The sequence below is a fragment of the Peromyscus californicus genome, unplaced genomic scaffold (assembly GCF_007827085.1).
Source record: "Peromyscus californicus insignis strain IS unplaced genomic scaffold, ASM782708v3 Scaffold_1__1_contigs__length_55948999, whole genome shotgun sequence".
Lineage (NCBI taxonomy): Eukaryota > Metazoa > Chordata > Mammalia > Rodentia > Cricetidae > Peromyscus > Peromyscus californicus.
Window position 1 is genome coordinate 25,730,057 of NW_026294492.1, and position 21,725 is coordinate 25,751,781.

Genomic DNA, 21,725 nt, shown 5'->3' on the forward strand with positions numbered 1-21,725 from the left:
CTGCTGCCTGAAGGGTTTAGAGTTCGATGTGGTGTGGGGTCCTGGCGCTCCCTACATGGCTGCCTGCAGCTGCCCGTATCTCTGCATCTTGTCTGCTGTGGGCGGGCTTCTCGAGCTACGGAGGGACAGGCTCAGTGGGCCAGTTTTCTCTCAGCTGTCCCTTGGCTTCTGCGTGTTGATTCCCTTCACACTCAGATGACCTAGGCCTGGAATGAGAGCTAATTAGACATTTCTTGGCAGCCCATACCTGCCTGTCCTGTTGGCCTCTTGCCTCCGCCCCTTGGGTTCTAATTCTAGAGACGAGTGGGAGTGTCGTCGTATGTTGCTGGATGTCTGATCAGTTTGGATCAGAGCAGAGCCACGAACCTTCCCATCGATGGCCTGATGCCATTGGACAGGCACCAAAGTGACCCCACTGTCCTCTTCGAGGGAATCCTCCCTCTGGAATAGAGAGTGTGAGAATAGAAAAGCCTGGATGGGGATAAGCTGGCAGCAGTCCTTCGTCATAACTGTCTGGTCTAAATCTCAGTTCGCTGTCTGTAAAAGGAGAGCCATGAAATCAATTGGCAGGGTCATTGCGAACACAAATGTGTGTGGCTGTAGCCTGTATGACACCTGTCATCTTCTACTTTTCAGGTTTAAGTTTCTTCAAACCCTCTTCCCTGTCTCCTTAGGCTCACCTAAGTCTCTTCTGTGCCTCTATCGTTATTGGCCCGAGCACAAACAGTGCTAAAAAATGGAGATGAATTTATTTGATGAATATTCATATGCAAAGAAATCAAACACTAAATTGTGTTTTGTCTGCAGTCCCCAAGTAGAGAGAGGGTATTTACATAATGACAGGAAGGAGGAGTCTAGAACATTTAAAATCTTGTAATTTAATAGCCGATAGAATGGTCAGTAATAATCTATGCAAATTATTTAACGCTTGTTAGTATGTCACCAGGGTGCTCTGGGTGTGTGTCATTCTATCTCCTCCAAAAGGCTTGGAAAGAAAAAGAGGCCAAATGATGTGACTGTTTTCTAATTCCGTGGTGGACCCGAACCAAAGGTCCCCAGGTCTCTGGCTCCCCGCAGCTTGTCTCAGATGCCATGGAGTGAGTGAGCTGCTTTCAAACAGAGCTGTGTCTCCAAGGAGCCGATCGTTATTTTCAGACATTATCTCATTTGCCCTTACTTTGTCACATGAAAATGTCCCAAGGCAGGTGGCCCCAGATGCGGAGCTGGAGGACAAGCAGGAAGTGCCGAGGCAAATTCTCAGGTGCTGCCTTGGGCTGCTGCTCCACACAAAGCCAGCTGTCTGTAGGGCCGGGCGAACGACAATCTCCGATTTGGCTGGTGCATTTCTACTGTAAAAAAGGAAAAGATTCACGTCCAGTGGAGACTGGGATGTTGGAAAAATGAAACTGGTAAACGTAATTGTGAGAAGTCCCAGAACATTGGACCAAAAGGGGAAAAAAAAAGAGGAGAGAGAAACAGAGAGAGACAGAGACAGAGAGAGAGCTTGAATACTGTGTGCCATGTTTATGAAATTTTCACTGATAGAAAAAAGTTACAACAACGCCCCGGTGCTCCCATGGTCTTAAACTATCTTTATTCACTTTAAGCATCTTCCCACAAGAGCATCTTTCACAAAGTGGTTTTGTTTTGTTTTTTTTCTGGAGCTGAGGACCAAACCCAGGGCCTTGCGCTTGCTAGGCAAGCACTCTACCACTGAGCTAAATCCCCAACCCCCACAAAGTGGTTTTAAAGGCATCTAAAAGGAAGACACCAAATACCTGTGGTGGTCTAATTAGTGAGCCAGTTCTGTTTATGTTTACTTTCGTGTTTTGGCTTGCATCCTAAAAGTGTGTTTACACTGGTAGGTTCTGAGGTCCTCTGTCCCGTACACTTTGTATTGGGAAACTTAGACATTAATTGTTCTTCTCTAAAATGCAAAATCCTCCTCTAGGAAAATAGACTTCTACCAAATGGAGATAGTGACCCCAGACTGGCACCATTTTAAACTAGAACTCCCTCCTTCCCTCTTTTTAGTATCCTAAAAGGACAATACCATGCTTAGGAGGAACAGGATGGCTAAGCGGATAAAGGTGTTTGCTGCCAAGTCTGGCAACCTGGGTTCAGTCCCTGGACCCCCATGGTGGAAGGAGAGAACCAATTCCCACAGGTCCTCTCACCTATGGGGCACACACACACACACACACACACACACACACAGACAAAATCCTAACCATATTTAAAGTGATTTCTCACTTGAAAATAATTATGATTAATAACATCCTTTAGCCGTGGATGGTAAAAGTGGCATCTATAGTAGAGCGTATTTATAGACGGTCAGTTTTCTGAAGTATTTCTGGAAAATTTTCTGAAGTATCTGATAAGTTCATTCTCCCCTCATTCTTTTTTCTGCCTCTAAGGAATTCATCTAATATGAAAGATTTTTAGATTACTCAAACCTAGAATGTCCTCTGGTCCATAAAAGCAAAGTAAAGATCTCCCTGGAGACTTCCTATCTATGGAGAGCACCTCTACCAGATGGATATGTGATTTCCTTACACTCATCCTCATTTCTTGCTTCTTTCTGGCAAGCAGTGCTATCATTGGAAGGTCTGGTCCCCAGTGTGGCCTCAAAGAACCCACTGCCTCCTAGAGTGGAGAAGGCCACCCTTCCAATGTATGTAAATATAACCCTGCTATATCTATACCTATATATCTATTATCTATCTATCTATCTATCTATCTATCTATCTATCTATCTATCTATCTATCTATTTCTGTGTGTTCCTGTTGAATATTTGCTGTTTAATCCAGTGATAACCAGACCCCCCCTTCCTTATCCTCTTCCCTGAAATAATAAGATGACTTTTTTCTTCACTCCGATGATGAGATTCAGAGTGTGTTTTGGCCTCCTGATAAAATGTTCACCGCCTAACTTCCTAATTTTTCAGATATCGATGAGTGTCTGACACCAAGCACTTGTCCTGATGAGCAGTGTGTGAACGCCCCCGGCTCTTACCAGTGCATCCCCTGCACAGAAGGCTTCCGAGGCTGGAATGGCCAGTGCCTGGGTAGGTACCACCACACTCCCATCAAGGCTTTTGTTCCTTGGAAAATAAAGATGAAATATGAGAAATTCACGTGGTTCTCGGAACAGTTTTGAGTAATTTTCAATCATGGAGAATGTAAGAAAATGAGTTGGCAGAGAGAGAGAGAGAGAGAGAGAGAGAGAGAGAGAGAGAGAGAGAGAGAGAGAGAGAGAGAGAAGTTCATAATCCCAGCTACTTGTGCGGCTGAAGCAGAGGGTTTGCAGGTTACAGGCCAGCCTGAGGTACATAGCAAGATCTTCTCTCAAAATGAAAGTGACTGGAGATGGACCTCAGTGGTAGAGCTCTTTCTTGCCTAGCTTGTATAAGTCCCCATGTTCAATCCCCAGTACTGGACTAAAAGAAAGAAAAGAAGCGAGGCGGAATGGGAAAGGGGGCATGACAAGAAGCTGGCACGCATGCACGCACGCGCATGCGCACACACACACACACACACACACACACACACACACACACACAGAGTTGAAACAAAGGTGCGACTTGAGAAAGGGTATGGTGATATTTTATTTGTACTGAAATGCGATTTTATTTGTATGTTAATAAATAAAGTTGCCTGGGGGTCAGGGCTAATAGCAAGCCATAACAGAGCTGGGCGTTCATGACGCACGCCTTTAATCCCAGCACTTGGTAGGCAGAACTAGGTAGATCTCTGTGTGGTCAAGGATACAGCCAACATTGGAGACACACGCCTTTAATCTCAATACTAACCATAGAAGATCTGGAGGTCTGTACAAACAGACAGTGACGAGGCGGTCATGTGGTTGGGTTTACAACCAATGAGAAGGCAGAACAGAAAGTCTATATAAAGACAAACAGACAGAAAGTAGGTCTCTTTCGGAGAGGTCTCTTGGCTGAAGAGGCTAGCTGCAGCAGGCAGGTAAGGCTCTTAGCTCTGATCTCTTGGCTTTCTTCTGTGTTTCTTATTTAATAAGATGGTTGGTTACATCTACAAAAGGGTCTGCTTGCTGAGGTCTCCTTTCGGCATCCCTGTGCCTGGGATTGTTTTGTGTTCAGCTGAGCTCTTGGGTATGGGGAGATTGTTTCAGTTGTTAAGAACATAGGTTGCTCCTGCAGATGACACTCGTCCAGTTCCTGGGACATACTTGGCATCTCCCAACTCCCCGTGACTCTAGTTGACTCCAGTGCCAGGGGCTCTGTTCCCATTTTCTGGCCTCAGGAACACTGAATATATGTGGTACACATACAAGCATGTAGCGAAATACACACATAGAATGAAAATAATTTTCTTTAGAAGTTGATGTCTTTCCACTCCATGTCAGCACTCTGATTATGTGAGTTCAATATCTTATTCATGCCTATTTTCATTTCTCTCTAGTTGTATAGTAACTTACACACACACACACACACACACACACACACACACACACACACATACACACACAAAGAATTGTTTCACATACTTAAATATATTGAGGAACAAAACCTGTCTATCCCTTCTCCCCTCATGGCCCTTACTTCTCTGAGAGGAGAAGACTGTCTCATACACAAACATCTCCCAAGTAGGACAGATCAGCAGAGAACATATTAGGAAGAGAATCTGAAGTATCGTAACTCATAAAACGTGTTGCCCTCAAATGCTCCTTAGTGGACATTTAGGTCGGGATGGAAGGGAGACCATTTCTGACCAAGCAAGATGTGTGCAAGGGGATTGTTGAAAAATGAAGCTGGTTGTGCAACAGGCCAATGTAATCGATCCCAGAGAATAGAGAAAACATGCTGTAAAATGTGGGGATGGAACAGGCAAGGGCCCCTCTACCCAGTTACATACGTTGATTTTATTCTGCTAACTCTGAGAAGACATTTAGGTGCTTTAGAGGGATGAAGATAAGCTGGCAACAGGCACTCCCAATGTTGGAGCTTTGGCCTCATCAGCAGGTGTCAGGACCTGTGCAGCCTGTGTTGCTGGTATAGATGCCCCTGCCCTAAACCATCATCTGCATCCCCATCCCCATCTGCATCCCCATCTGCATCTCCATCTGCATCTCCATCTGAGTCCCCATCTACATTCCTATCCCCATCCCCATCTACATTCCTATCCCCATCCGCATCTATACCCCTATCTGCATCCCCATCTCTATCCCCATCTCTATCCCAATCTGCATCCCCATCTCCATTCCCATATCTATCCCCATTTGTATCTGCATCTCAATTGCATCCCCAAGAAGTTCTAACCAATGGGATCTTCAGATGTGTATCTTTGAGGAAAAGCAGAAAAGATTTCTGTTTGTCCATTGTTTATTAACAAGCAGTTGTCTGTGTCATTAGTGCTATTCAGAGAGTGCTTTTGGTTTTAATTTTCCCATCTGGCATCGGTTTCAGGTTGTGTGTGTGTGTGTGTGTGTGTGTGTGTGTGTGTGTGTGTGTGTGTGTGTTCTCATTTTCACATACTAGTGTATGAACCAGAAGCAAAAGTGTCAACACATCCTGACTCTTAGATTCACTAATGTTATATGTCTAAACTGGTGAAGGAGCAGGTGATGGTTCTTGAGTAGAAATCAACACTGGGTTCTTATAGGTTACTCTGTTGCTCACCTAAACCAAAGTCACACTCAGGCTCTGTGTGTTTGCATTGCTAAGGTTTCATATTTCCCTGTGTTAAGATTAGGTGGTATGCTTTTCCCTTCTGCTTTGGGTAACATGTCAGGCTCTATCATATATAGATCAGGACTTGCTTCCAAAGTAGAATTGCCATTCCATCATTGTTCGTATATTGAACTTGCCACTCTTTCCAGTTTCCCGTGAGGGATTTTTATAGATTACACTGAAACCAGTTTTCCATCTTAACCTTTTTATTGGTAACAGAGCTTCTAGTATTGAAAATTTGAGTGGGATGGAAAGCATATGTTACATACCCATACATATATTTTATTTAAAATCCTATTAGGGTAGTTTGGATCAATCAAAATTATTTGTTCCTTTTAGAACTTCATGTCCTTTGTGCCAGCTCATTTTATACACACACACACACACACACACACACACACACAGAGAGAGAGAGAGAGAGACAGAGACAGAGAGAGAGAGAGAGAGAGAGAGAGAGAGAGAGAGAGAGAGAGAGAAGAGAGAGAGAGAGAGAGGGAGAGAGAGAGAGGGAGAGAGAACGCACAGCAATTTGGCTAGAAGTATAAAAATTTTTGACAATGCTAATGAATGCTGACCACTCCTGTCTTGCACCTGTACTTTTCAGTTCTCAGCTCCATCCTTGGGTACTCGGAAATACTTTTTAGAAGGGGCAGTATTAGCCAAGCATGGCACATGCCCTAAGCCCAGTTCCTGTGATGCCAAGGCAACAGGAATATGAATTTGAGGAGAGCCTGAGACACATAGCAAGTTCCAGGCCAGCCTGAACTGTGGAGTGAGACTGTGAATCCAAAACCAATCCTCTCGCCCCCCGATGAAAGCTGCAGGGTATCTTTGAGTTGAGCAAATTGCTCCACGTCTCATTGTTTGTTTGTTGTTTGTTTAATCAGTGTTTCTAGTGCCTTCTGAGCCTCGGGTGGTTTGCAGAACAGCAGAGGTTGAGAGAGAACAACACAAAGTTCCTCTTCTGAGTTCACTTGTACTCTAGTGTTGAGTTTCACAAGTCAGCAAGTGAATCACACAGGAGTCTGATACAGTAAGTTTTATGTAGAGCCTGAAGAAGAAAGGGAGGTAGCTAGAGACTCTGGGGTATTCAGAGTGCTCAGACATGTTGTAATAAGATAATCTTTGTGAATCGCTTATTTCTATCTCTTAGTGGTTACCAGTGACTAATATTTGATAGAAAATTCTTATAACTGTGTTTTTTTCACTTGTGTATATGTGCATGATTATGCAGGTAAGCATGCCGTGACATGCATGTAGAGAGGCCAGAGGACAGCCTATGAGAGTTAATACTCTCCCTCCATGTGGGTTCTGGGCATCCAATTCAGGTCTTCCATCTTGGTAGACAAACTCCTGTAGTGGCTCAGGTCTTCTATTCTTGGAGGACAAACTCCTGAGCTATCTTGCCAGCTTGATATTTGTTTTGTAACAATCCCCCGATTTCAGATACGTTAGGATATTTTCACAATCTGCTTTTTCCCTTCCTTTTTAATTGAAAATTTTGTGTTAAGAACATTAATAGCTTTGGATGTCCTGTAGTCACATTTTTTTTTTTTTTTTTTGAGGAAAATCCTAGGTTCGGGACTCATTAGTCCCCATCTCTAGAGAAGACAGTCCCTGACCACATGGCTGTGGTGTTTCAGCACCTTAGTGGTCTTTGTCTACTCTCATGGGCTATACATTAGTGTATTCAAACAACTCCTATGTCTTATATAATATTAATAGAATTTGTCTTTCTTCAGATCTTGTCTATATGCATGCCAGTTAGGCTGGGTTGGGGTTTTTTGTTTTTGTTTTTGTTTCTGTTTCTGTCAGGAGGCTTCATTAGGAATGGCTGTTTGGGGTTGGAGAACGGCTCCTGATTAGCACAGTTGCTGCCCTTGCAGAGGGCGAAAGTTCAGTTCCCAGCATGCCTATGGCTGCTCACAACCATCAGCAACTTCGATTTCAGGGGATCCAGCGCCCTCTTCTGATCCCTACGGGCATTGCACATACAGGATACACTTAAATACGTATACACAAAACAGAATAAAATAAATCTTAAAGAAGAAATCCCTTTAAAAATTAAAAAAAAAATGCCTATGTCCATACAAGGAAATGAGGTACATGGAAATGGCATAAAGGAACTTTTTATTTTGCCTGCTAACTAAAAATGAATTTAAAAAATGAAGGCCAGGCGGTGGTGGCACACGCCTTTAATCCCAGCACTCAGGAGGCAGAGCCAGGTGGATCTCTGTGAGTTTGAGGCCAGCCTTGTCTACAGGGTGAGATCCAGGACAGCCAGGGCTACTCAGAGAAACCCTATCTCGAAAAACCAAAATAAAATAAATAAAAAATGAAGTCCATTTCAGCCCTAATATTCTTGAGGATTTGTTTTGTAATTTGGGGATTGGGTCTGAGTAAAGGCTGAACTTGCTTAGGTTACTCATGACCGGCCTGTGTATATGTAGTATAATCTGATGCTACCTATCAATGCAGCCCTCTGATTCATAAAATCAGAACAGAAGTTGTGTCAAAACAGATAAAACATCAGGAGGTATCATCTGGGGTGGGGGGCTGTCTTTTTTCCTATTGTTTGGCTCAGGGTACATAGGTCTCCATTCTTTACCATTTATTGTCCACTTGAGACATCCCTGGGGTCCACGCTCTACCTAGCACATCATTCTTCGGTGTCTTCTGTCGGCTCCTCTTGGCTGTTCTGTATCCATAGCTACTTCATGAGCTGTTGATTTTAGTCCTCTCCCAGTGACCCCTTTCATCACTGGGCACTGCACTGCATGGACTTGGTGTTCAACCTGCCCTTGTTTCCAAGCTGGTCCTGACTTTAATGTCTGTTTCATCATTCTGGGTGATAGCCAGTTCCAGGGGTCTGTTTAAACCAGGACCTCTTATAAGGGAAGGCAGCCTGGTAGATCATCCATTTACAGGCTTTGCTTACAGCTAGCCTGATGAAAGCCATTCCTTAGGGACTACCCTGACAGTTCATTGCTTATAGGTACAGTCAGTATCTCTGAGATTAGGTATGAGTTGAGCCATGTGACCTCCCTGAAATTTACTTTCATTGTCTGTAATGTACCAAAGAAGGATTAAAACATCTTTGGATGACCTGTCACCAGAATTAAATAAGCAATATGAAGCGTGTGGTCTGACATATGATTGGGTCCAATAAATATGACTCCCTGACCATATTGCCTCATTATTACCGTTGTCCTGAAATACAAACACAGCAGTGCTATGTTAAGTAAACTGTCACATGTTTTGTGTAACTATGCACTCTTTGGCTTCTTCAAGCCCATAGCATGTAGTTGTTTTTTTTTTTTAACTCTCCTTCTGCTATATGAACTCTCTAATATGAACTAATTTTGTGGTTTCATTTTAACCTTTTAGTACTTTCATATTGGTGGGATATACTTCTTTTTTTTTTTTTTTTTTTTTTTTTTTTTGGTTTTTCGAGACAGGGTTTCTCTGTGTAGCTTTGTGCCTTTCCTGGATCTCGTGCTGTAGACCAGGCTGGCCTCGAACTCACAGAGATCCGCCTGCCTCTGCCTCCCGAGTGCTGGGATTAAAGGCGTGCGCCACCACCGCCCGACTGGGATATACTTCTTAAAGGTTAGAGTATGTCTCTGTGGAGTCAATAATGGTTCCTAATAAGCATTAGGCTTTATGATGGATTGGGCTGTTATATTAGTGCTGCTGTTTCCTGTCTTTGTCCATCATTCTGTTTGCTCGCCTTTACAGCCCAGAATGTTGGTACCAATTGGGTATGTGCAGCCCACCCTTCTTAGGTTCACTTTACTGTCTTGCTTTGTAGTTGAGTCTGTGGCAGACCACATGACCCGGGAGCATGCGTTTTTGGAGTATTACTTCCTGGTTAATCTTTTTTGGGTTAACAGCCTGGCTTCCATGAAAGCCTTCTTAGTGCAGTAGGCCTCAGGCATTAGAATAACTTTGTGTCCACAGTCTTGACCAGGCCCAGAGCCCTAGTGGGATAAACACGGAGAGCACATTGTTTACAGCTTGTTTTCAGAATTCAGGCCTCAGAGGTAACTTTTACAGAATATGTGAGCATTGCTAGACTGCTCTGAAACCGAAGACTTGATACTGCAGAAGCCTTTTTTGCTTCATATGGTAGATGAGCACATTTTGTAGAATACACAAACACCAGTCTTATGCCTCAGTCACTGTGTGGCACAGGAATCTTCTCGTCAGTCTCTACTGAGCCCTTGACTGTGTGTCCATTGGGTGAGAGAGAAGACCCAAAAGTGTGGAAACAACAAAAGTCCCTACACTGTGTTATTGTTTAATGTGTCATGCAAAAGGGTGGGGTTCCTGATAGCATCTGGGTACATGAGGTCAAGAGACTTTATTCTTGTTTGTTTCCAGGAACCACTGCCCAGCCCCACGCTGCCCACTTCGTTCTCACTGGTTCCCTTCCCCCTAAGTAGTCCTCATTCCTGCTTTCCTATCTTGTGTGTTCATTTAATTCCCCAACCGCCTTGTCCTTCCCTTAAGATTTCTTCCTCCCCTCTCGTGGTCCCACTTACACACACACAGACACACACACACACACACACACACACACACACACACACACACATCTCACATATATGTCTTTTGAGCCTGGATTATTTTTGCTTAACAAGTGATTTCTGGATCCACTATTTTCCCACAAATATGATTTTATTTTTCTTTATGGCTGAGTAAAATACCATGCATATATGGCCACACTTATCCATTAACTTGTTGTTACTCATCTAGGCTAGTTACAGTTCCCAGTTATTATTAATAGTGTGACAGTAAGCATGGATGGGCAGTACCACTATCTGTACTAGGTTGCTTTGGAACTATACACAGGGTTGGTGTATCTGGGCCATGCAGTAATTCTGTTTTTAGTTTGTTGAAGAGTCTTCACACTGATTTCCACAGAGGCTATACCAGTTGGGATTCTTATCAGCTATGTATGAGAGCGCCTCTTTCCTCACATCTTCACCAGCTTTGATTGTCATTTCTTTTCTTGATAGCTAGTAAGATGGAATCTCAAGGCAGTTTTACTTGGTATCTACCCTGTGTCTAAGAATATTGACACTTTTTCAAATATTTATTGGCCATTTGTGTTTCTATTCAGAACTGTCTATTCATTTCATCGCCCCATCTATTGGTTGGATGACTTGTGTTTTGATGCTTAATTTTTGTAGTTCTTTATATATTCTAGGAATCAATCCCATGTCTGCTGTATGGTTGGCAAAGACTTTTTTATTCAGAATTCTGTAGGTTGTCTATTTTGTGATTATTTCTTTTGCTATGCGGAATCCCGATCATTCTATGGAATATGACTTGTCAATTCTCGGGGTTGTTGCCTGTGCTTTTGGGGTTCTATTCAGGAAATCTCTGGCCATGCTATGTCTTGAAATGTATTTCCTATGTTTTCTCTTAGCAGTTTCAGAGTGTCGGGTCTTACATGAAAGTCTTTGATCTATTTTTAATTGAGATAAAGATCTGGTTTCCTTCTTTGACTTACAGATATCTAGTTTTCCCAACACTCCTAAAGAGGCTCTCTTCTCCACTATATTTTTGGGGCACCTTTGTCAAAATTTAGGTGGATGTGGTTGCATGGGTTGTTTCAATGCTCTCTGTTCTAGAGCATTGGACTGATTATGATTGTGCTGGTACCAGTTTTGTTACTTTGGCTCTGTAGCATAATTTGAGATCAGATATTGTCGGTAACTACCACATTGCTCTTTCTGCTTAGGGTTGACCTGGTTATTTGTGGTCCCTTGCACTTCCATATGAATTTTAGAATGTATTTCTAGTTTTGTAAAAAAAAAAAAAAAAAAAAAAAAAGTCATTGCAATTTTGATGGGAGTGCATTGAATATGCAGTTTGCTTTCAGAAATCTGGCTGTTTTCACAGTGTTAATTCTACCAACCCATGATCATGGGAGGTCTTTCCGTCTTCTGCTGTCTTCTTCCATTTTTTTCTTTAAAAGTGTTTATTGTTTTCGATATAGAATTATTTCACCTCCTTGGGGGGAAATTTCTATTATTGGATGCAGAAACCACAGCTGTATGACAAGAATAAAAACTTCTCTTTATGTAGGTAGTTGTTGGGGAACTTTGATATGATTTTCTCACTTGGTCTTCATAGCAAGCAGCCCATGGGATGGAAACACAAATGGATTCTCAGGCAGGTTATTCAGCTTAGTGGGAGCTACATGTAGTAAGTAAAAGAATGAAAATGAAATCCCAGGTCTTTTCTCTTCGAATCCAGTGTTTCCATCTGTATAAAATCTGTGTGCCCCTCCTCTACACGAAAGAAAATTAACAAGCAAAGCAATATAAAAGAAACGATAAGGGAATTCAATTTTTCATAGAAGGAAAAAGCTACATGGGCTGGAGTCGGCCTTTGTAAACAGTGCTAGTTATGGCTCAGGGGTTCCGGAATTAGCGATGGTAGTTCTGCAACACCCTTAACTATAGTAGCGTTTTCCTGAAGCGTAGTCTTCCTTCGGAAAGTAAGATAGGAAGCCTGTGACTCGATGCAGTTTGGGATTGATTTTTCTGAGGTCATCCTTGGCCGTTGGTATAGGAAGTAGAGAGTCTTGGCTCCTTCCAAGTTCTGAAGAGAGAGAGAAAAAAAAGTGATTCTCTGTCGATTGTGTAGCAGGGTTTTGTCAGCAGCTTGCTGTTACGTATTTTTAACTTCATCAGAATTGACAGGGGGCCTAAGATCCTGGGATTTACTGAACCTTCAGTACAGCTGAGATGGTCTCGCCGTGTTGGCACAATCAACATCTGTCTCTCGTTTCTCCAGGCTTGATTGGCTGTCAAATACATTCTCCTATCCTTCCTGTGAAGGATTACACATGGAGAATAGTTGAGGGGGCACTACAGTTAGATCACATTTGGGTGAGGGGGTGATTAGCCTCCACATTTATGTGGCTGTCTTACTGGAATATGATGCTTTTTTTCTTAGTTCAAAAGGATGTCATTGCCTGAAGTCTATGTGGGTGACTAAGGAATTAATTGTGGTTGGATGGCTTCGGAGAAACGATTGCCTCATGCTGTTGACAGATTCATCTCCTTGAAAATACAGGAAATAATGCATGTAAATTACCGCTCTGGGACAAATTCGAGCCAATTCCAAGGAACTGACAGGTGATGTGTAAGAGCAAGATGAACATGACTGGGCGGATGCAGCCTCCCAGCCTCCTTAGTCCCTCTGCACCTGGTAGTTCATGCCCAACAGTGAGGGATTTGAGGCCATGGGGGCCTGTTCCCAGGATATTAGGAAAGTTCAAAAGAGATTCCTGACTCACATGGATGGCATTGCCAGGTAGTGAGAATTAGGAAGGTAGGATTGCTAGCCTGCTGGGAGACATCTTTGTGAAGTTGTGGAGACCTGAACGTTGCCTGCGGGCTGAGGGATGTGCATGTCCTCATGTCCCCAGAAAGAGGAAAGGAGGTGGGATTGCGGATGTATCCACCACCGATCTGCCTGTCAATCCTGACGAAGAACTGCACAATGTTTGACTCAAACAAAGGTGTGGAAGGTTTGTAAAAGGAAGGGGTGTTCTAAGAGCCAGCCAGAGCTTAGGAGGAAGAAATCATCACCGGGTTGTTAGAGGACTCACACAACACATCCTGCTGCCCTGGCATCCTGAGTTTGGAACTAGGCATTTCTCAGTCTCTCAGGACACTGTAGATGATAAGGATCAATTCAGAACCGGTGGTTGCATAATAATATGTATATATAAATCTTTGAGCTGTTATAGCTGTAAAGTCTGACTTTGTAAACCGCTGCCATTTTCTTACTCTGCAAAGTTCAGTTTCGTTCAGTGAATGGTAGACACTAGGTTGGTACACCCTAGCAGCCAATTGTGGAGTGTGGAACCCATCTGTCTAAGGTTTTTTTTTTTGTTGTTTTTTCTTGATAAATTTCCTATCTGAGATAAGAAACTGAGACTGTTTGAACTCATTATGCATTGGAAATTTTTGGGGTAGTATGCATATTCTATATGACCATAGGCTATAGTAACAGGAGCCTTGAACTCTAATGTGGGAAACCAAAGACATGACTGTCTCTTTCTATTGGTTAAGGGCAGATGGTAGATTGGCAGGGTCTATCTCGCTTCCTGTGGTGTATTGGTGGGAGACTATCCCAAAGGTTAGAAATAAGAAGTATGGGGCCTTAAACTTCTGATACCACCAAGGTCCACATGTTTTTGGTTTTGTTTTGTTTTGTTTTTTGTTGTTGTTGTTTGTCCTTGGCTAAATTTTAAAATACTGGACACTTTTGAAAAATGTTACAGTGTATGAGCAAATGATTGCTCAGACTTGCATTTTAGAGACTTTGTTCTGGCTACAAGGTAGATAATGGAGTAGAGATGGTGAGTCTTTTAAAAACTTAATTTTAAAATGATGACAGCAGTCCAGGGGAGAAGAAATGGGAGTCATAGAAATGAAATGAAATAATGAAATGAAGTGAAATCCGTATACTGGAGTGGTACCTTGGAAGTAGGTCGAAATAGCTCAGCAGTCATAGAATGTGGAGATAGAGGGAGAGGGGGTGTGTGGAAGGGATGATGCCAGGTTTCTGCTATGAGCCTTGGAGTGCATGGTGGCACCATAGGAAAATGTAGGAAACACCATAAAAAGGCAGTGTGCAGTCAGTTTTGGCCTCGGGATACATTATGTACATTATGGAGTTTGTTCTTCGTGTATCGGTCAAGCATTCTCTCTCTCTCTCTCTCTCTCTCTCTCTCTCTCTCTCTCTCTCTCTCGTGTGTGTGTATGTTGGGGGTGGGTGCTGCTCGCTGTGTGTGTGTGTTGGGGCGGGTGCTGCTCTGTAGCTACCTTCCTTATTTGTAGAAATTCCTTGGGGGATATTTTACTACATGTTATTCCTTCCAGAGCTTAATCTCCATCAAGGCCACGCACCCACTCGACTCTAACTGGTTTGTCTATGGAAATGACTAGTTTTGTGCAATTCTGTCTGTAATGAGTAAAGAAAAGGATAAACATAGGAAAAGGTCCTAGATATTACACAGCATTCTGCTTCATCATTAATCATGGTGGTAGCTTTAAAAAAAAAAAGTCAACTTTGTAAGGACCCCATGCCTGGCAATCTGCAGTGTCTGCAATTTAAATAAAGTATGGCCGTAGGAACAGGCTTTGCTGTTACGTTCTATAGCTCTGTAAATCACTTTTGCCGGGACATGAGTAATTAAACAGAGAGTCCATACGTTTCTGAACTTGTTAACATTTTTGAAACCAAACCAGATACTAGGCATGACAGTCTCTTGCTGCCGTCTGGAATTTTACATGCCCCGCGTCTAGGCTTGTTCTCTTCCACTATTTACTTTGGACCCAACTCTTGGCACCTTCTTTCAAGTTGTTTGCTCTCAGTGTTTACCAGAGTAGGTTCCCACAAGCAAAGAAAGGATGGGTAATGAGGCGGCGTGGAAGTACTATTTGCTGTTGTCAGAAGCGAAGATCAGTGCACCGTAATTAGGGCTGTGTTTTTTTTAAAGCAATGCTGAGCTCCTCCGTGGGCAATGCCAATGGCTTCTTCCTCAGTACGCACATGGAATGCACACTCCCAGATGTGCCTCTGCTGTGTTTTAGTCTAACTTGCTTTCTGAGTTCTCTCTTAAGAAAGAAAACGGTCTTCTTAAAATGCAGTGAGCCTAAGAGTAATCCAAGCTGTGGGTTGCTAAATGAAGGCAAAATCTGTGCCGGGCTGCTGGCATGCTGCCCTCAGAGGATAGACAACGGTGTTTTCACTTTCTTGGTGAACAGTGAAAAATGGAATAAATGTATTTAAGAGCCTTAGTGATTGTGATGTTTTGATTTGGCTGGAGAGATAGCTTCGAAGCTAAGAGCCCACGCTGTTCTTGCAGAGGACCTAAGTTCAGTTTCCAGTACCCGTGTTGGGTGGCTCATAACTGCCTGTAACTCCAATTTCAGTAGAGAAGAGGGCCACTCATGTACACATGCCCTCACACATACAGACACATACAGACACATACACACACAATATTTAAAATAAAAATAAATCTTAAAAAAGGTATTTTGATTAAGTTATAGGCTAATAATACTTTGACTAAATTAAAGTGACGTGTGGCGTTTTAGCAATTCTGAGGGTTTTCCTTTTTGATTATTGATGCTACACACATGTAGGTTCCCACAACAGCCATGAGTGACTTACCTAAGAGCATTCAAATGGGACACAGAATTTCAAAACTGGCTTTTAGTATATATGCACATCCACATGTACTTGTGAGCCTGGGTGTGTGCACATGTATGTGGAAGCCCAAGGTTGACCTTAGGAGTCTTCAGCAGTCAGGGCTGATTTTATATATTGAGATAGGGTCTCTCACTGAACCCAGGACTGGCAATTTTTGGTATTCTGCTTAACCAACTTTTTTCAGGAATTCCCTGTCTCTGCCTCCTGAGTGCTGGGATGACAGGAGGCCACCGTGCCCATTTAAATGGGTTCTGAGATTCCAGACTCTGGTCCTCACAGTTGCATGGCAAACGCTCTATCCACTGAGCCCTCTCTCCAGGCCTCTTCCTTCTTAGTAGCAAGCACAGAGCATCCACTCAATGGATGATTGGTAAATGAAACCAGTGAAAACTTAAACAATTATTTTCATTATAAATATGGTTAGCAAATAATTAAAAGCAACCTGAACTCACCTGCTCTCTGTTTTTTTCCCACAGGACTTAAGTTTGCCCATGACAGGGTTTTGTTTTGTTTTTTAAATGAGCTTTGGATTCAAATCTCAGAACCGCCATTGTCTTTCTTTCTTTCTTTTTAAAGTTTTATTTTATTTTATGTGTCTGGGTATTTTGCCTGCATGTGTGTTTGTACACTATGTGTGGGTCTGGTATCCTCTGAGGCCAGAATGGGGCATCTGATCCTCTGGAACTGGAGTTACAGACAACTGTGAGCTGCCGTGTGGATGTTGGGAATTGAACCTGGGGTCCTCTGGATGAACATGTTAAACCATTAACTCCAGCCCCAGAATCATCAACATTTTCTAACCCTGTAACCTTGGGCAAGATACTGAATTTCCCTAAGTGTCAGTTCCTTTCTCTCTGAAATGTTTGTCCCATGTTAATCTTGCTACAGTTATAGAGATCATTCTGTGCCCATATGCCGTGTCATAAGTAGTAGGTGCTAACTATGACTGTGGCTCTGTTTGTCTAATCTGCAGGCTCCCTTCTAGCTGCCCAATTAGCCTCTCAAGAAGCAGCCTGGGATTGGTTTTATCATGCCAGTTCATGCCTTGTGGTGGTGTGTATGACTTTCTTCCTTCAGTTATAGCCCAGGGGTGCCTTTCTAGGCCCCGAGTCACAGATTTTATTTCCAAAGGCCCTCCCATCTTCCTGAATCCATCAACTCCCAGAATGATCCCTATCTCCTTCTCTAGAGATTTATTTTCTGCAGGACATATTGTCCAAACATTACCATCCCCGCCCTCACTTACAACAGGCCCTCCATGCTCTTTTGATTTGTTTACAGCTCATTTGGTCCCGTCCTCAGAAGTCCAAGAATCCACTTGGTCCTCCGGAGGTCTGCTCTTCCCATCTCTAATCAAGCTTGATTCGACTCATGTTTTCGTTTCCTCTCTTCTTGTTTCTTTCCATTACGCAACGTCTTGCAAGATGTGGATGAGTGCCAGCAGCCCAAGGTCTGCACTAACGGTTCCTGCACCAACCTCGAAGGCTCCTACATGTGTTCCTGCCACAGGGGCTACAGCCCCACGCCGGACCACAGACACTGTCAAGGTAATGCTGTGGTCACGCTTTCCACTGCATTTGAACTTCTTTCATTAGCAGAACTGAGTGACTGGCCTAAAAAATGCATCATGCTCCTGTGTTTTTTTTTTTTCCCCATTGATCTCCTTGAAGCATATTTGGCTCCTTATTGTGGGTGAATCCAGGATGGATTTATAAATGTCATGTTGTCTTGAACACTGGATGTGATATGCAGTTTTCATCTGCCTTGTCAGTTGTATGTTATACACATTTTACATGCTCTTATTAACTCTCTGAACGTCATTTTTAAAGGTCACACAATACTCCTAATATCTTGTCACGGTTTCCCCAATTTCTCATTGTCGGCAGATCTCTTTTTAAAATAAACCTTTGCTTCAGCTTTAAAATAACTTATCTGTAACTGTGGGAATATTTGGATATATGCAATAGTAAATATGAAAATAATCCATTTTAGTTCTTAAATGTGTATTTCTTTTAACTCTAAGAAGTTTAATTTTTGTGTCCTTATTTCTTTAACAACTCTTTAAACACCTGCAGTTATTAATATCTCAACAACTTTTATTTATTAACAATTTACATTTGTTCTTTATACATTTCTATTTATAGCTTTTCATATTTATCAAGCTTTTTATTTTTAAACAAACATGTATATTCTCTTAACACACATTCATATATGTGTGTGTGCCTTTGTACATGCATGTATATATGACATGCCTTTTTATGGTACAGTATAATTGGTCTGTAGTTTCCCTAATTTTGCTCTTAATAATTTTTTTTTAACAAATTGTAATTGTGTGTGTGTGTGTGTATGTGTGTGTGTGTGTGTGTGTGTGTGTGCCCATGCACATACATGTAAAAGCCACAGCAGGACATCAAGAAGTCTTTCACTGAGTTGAAAACTTGCTCAGCTAAGCTGATTGGCCTGTAAGCTCTTGAGATTGGCCTGTGTCCATTTTCTAGAGCTGGAGTGGCAAAGCACGCACAGCCGTTCCTGCTTTTGATGTGGCGGTGGGGGATCCGAACTCAGGTCCTCGTGCTTGCGGAGTAAGCACTCTTCCCCCAGCCATTTCCTCAGCATCTAAATATTGATTATTTTCCCCCTTACAGCCAAACTATAGATTGTTCTACTTTTCTTCCACTGCATTTGTACCCCAAAGCATGTTCTTTCCTAAGGCCAAAATCAGGAAATAAATACAAGTTTCTCTTCTTTCCTAAGTTAATGTCGCACTTTACGTGAAGGAGCTGGGCTATTAAGTTCTGCTTGCAGCAGTCAAGGAGTAAAGGAATGTCCCAGGGCTCCGTCGGAAGATGAGCCATTCTCTGCTTGCAGCAGGGACCCCAAAGGCATTGGACTGGGCGCCCTGTTCCTTGCTCACAGTGGAATACCGGCCAATTCCTATGAATGACATACAATAGACACGTCTCCATTTCTCTCCATCCCCTGTCTGCCCACCCATCCTCATACCTTTCCTGTTGACTCCTTAAGATATGCATCTTCTCAGGCCAAGTTCTACATAGGAACTATCTAGAATTTCTCTCCCATCTCTTCTCAGTCTCACCCCACCACACTTACCAGGGTGACAGTGAACAAAGATCTTGAACCTTAGATGTTACTGATAATTCATATTTAGTTGATATGTGTCCTTTATAACCATATCCTATCATTTTGCTTCCATTTTTTTAATCTACTGTTGATGAAAGCTCTGTCTCTATCTCATATCCCAATTTAACTGTCCTGTTGCTCTCTTCAACTTGTAGTCTCTGATCCATTCAAGTTAACATCATGCTGTCTGAGTGTTCCGGGCTTATTTAGACCCACGTGCTTGCTCATGAGTCGCTGACATTCCATCCCCACCTCCTTCCTCACTGCTTCTTTCATAGTGGCTTTTCTTGTGGATCACTGTGAGACCTTGCATGAATAGCCTCAGACTTCTAGACTGTGTGTCATGCAATGTTAGCAACCTCTACTCTCGAAAGGGATGACGCTCGGAGTAGACACACACTGAGTGCATGGCTGGTAGGTACAGCTGTCTTGCTTTTGACCATGGCCCAAACAGTTGAGCCTTCTGCTCTCTGACAGGTCTCCCTAGAGCCCCACTTAATTCCACCAAGTGTAGCTATCTTACCCAAACAATGAAGGCTAAAGTTAGTAGTGTTGTCATGAGAATGACCCAGGCAACTGATGTGTTCAATGACCAGAACACTTCATGTCTACATTGTTTTCTCTAAAAATCTGTGTCTGCCCAGTCTAATCGTGATAAAGATATCACCTAAAAAAGGTATCGCAAGAAAGGCATGGTATAGGATCCTGGCCTCTGCTCCTCAGGCTATATCACTGACTGGGAAACAAGATAACCGAACACAAAGTAGAACCCTAGGTTGACTCTAAGAAAGGAAGAGGACTGGGAGAAAAATGTGTGAAATTCAAAGTCCAGGATTTAGTTTTTATGCAAAGGGGATGGATGAAGCTGTAGATCAGTGGCCCTGTGCTTGTTTGGCATGTAAAAAGTCCTGGGTTCCATCCCTAGACCTTCTTTAAAGAGAAAAGATCTACCAGTTCTTGGCTTTAACACTTATAAGCTACTGTTTTAAATAGGCTCCCTTAGTTCACCGTGGGCCACTTTCCTTATATGCATAAAGGATCAGTCATGGTAACTAACTGCCAGAGTCAATGTGAAGACAGCATGTTTTAATTCCAGGTGGGGGATGTTTCTGGAGAATGAGTTGATGTGTATGAAGAAAGGGACATGACAGTTTTGGTTGTGTTTGTGACATTAGAGGCAACAAGAAAAGCCTTGTTAAATCCAAGAAGTATGGTTGGTTCTGCTTGTGTGCTGAGAAAGCCTTGAAGAGGCGTTGCTGTCTGAACCTGGTCATAGATCCTGAAAACAAGGGGAGGAAAACTTACCAGGGGGAGGAAATAGCACAGTGCAGAGATCGAGCTGGGGAAGGGCTGTTGGCTTTGCTTGGCTTTCAACGCAGCCCTCCACTCTGAGCCTCCCCATTGGAGTCTAGGATAGAATAAAGAGAAATTCTTATTTTGTGCTTTGGGCATCTGCATCATGGCTAGCTGCTCTCATTACTCTGCTACCAAAGCCTTTCCTTTCTCTACTAAGAACAACTTTTTCCTTAAAGAACATCTTACATTATTAGGCTCATCCCAGATCATAAACCTGTTCCTTCTTTATATCCAAGGAACTCCACCAATCTTGCTTTGTTGACAATTCCTAATGTTTACTTTGTCTTTACCTTATTAAATGTCCTGGTGGCTTTTTTGAGACTCTGAGTATATCTAATGTTTCAATGTATTAATTCATTTCTTCTTACTCTTAACATTATAGCATATATAACATATATAAACATATATAACATTAGCTCTTAACATTTTATATATATATATATATATATATATATATATATATATATATATATGTGTGATGTTCTCACTGCTTCTTTCATAGTGGCTTTTCAGAGTGGATCACTCTGAGACTGCACGAATAACCTCAGACTTCTAGACTTTATGTCATGCAATGTTAGCAACCTCTACTCTCGAAAGGGATGAAGCTCAGAGTAGAAACACATTGAGTGTATGGCTGGTACAGCTGTCTTGCTTTTGACCATTGCCCAAACAGTTGGGCAATTACATATATATATATATATATATGTTATTGTATGCCCTAACTTTATAAACAGTCATAGACAATCTATATCTTTTTCTCTGGACAGGACTTGTCACAATAAGATTTGTTAAAAGTAAGATGTATCCTAAATGCCTAATTTAATAGAAACTTTCCCTGTTTCAATAATTCTCTCCTTCATTGGAAAAGAAAAAAATTATCTCTAAAACTAGGGTGCCTCTTTCCCTTTGGTCACCTTAAAGACAGAGAGAGCATTTTATGCAAGATAATGACATGCCTTGAGATCCCAGGTGTCTGCATCATGGCTTATAATAAATGGCTTTGGGCAGTCTTCCCAACATAAACAAGTAGCTTAAGTGATGTCTGGCGTACCTTGATGGTACTTGGAATGGAGTGCCTAGCCTCTTGGCAAATACCTTCATGTGGGAATACCTAATTCGCCATCATCTATGAGAAAGTCAGAAAGATGCCAAAGCACTAAAAATTCTGTCAGATGTAATGTGAGATCCAGCAGGAACTGGTTTTGGCCTCAAGTTTGTGCACTGATGCCTCAAGTGTTTTCATACAAAGCACAGAGGTGTCCACAGCCACTCCTA

The 21,725-nt window shown here is 42.4% G+C and overlaps 1 protein-coding gene across 7 annotated transcripts in view; it reads left to right on the forward strand.

The window, feature by feature from the left end:
• Ltbp1 (latent transforming growth factor beta binding protein 1) overlaps positions 1-21,725 on the forward strand; it is a 396,032-nt gene that overhangs the window by 286,683 nt on the left and 87,624 nt on the right. For all 7 annotated transcript variants that reach the window (XM_052746278.1, XM_052746279.1, XM_052746281.1 and 4 more), the window contains 2 exons: positions 2,949-3,068; positions 17,378-17,500. In XM_052746278.1, coding sequence (XP_052602238.1) covers positions 2,949-3,068; positions 17,378-17,500 — 243 coding nt within the window. The remainder of the gene's footprint in view (positions 1-2,948; positions 3,069-17,377; positions 17,501-21,725) is intronic.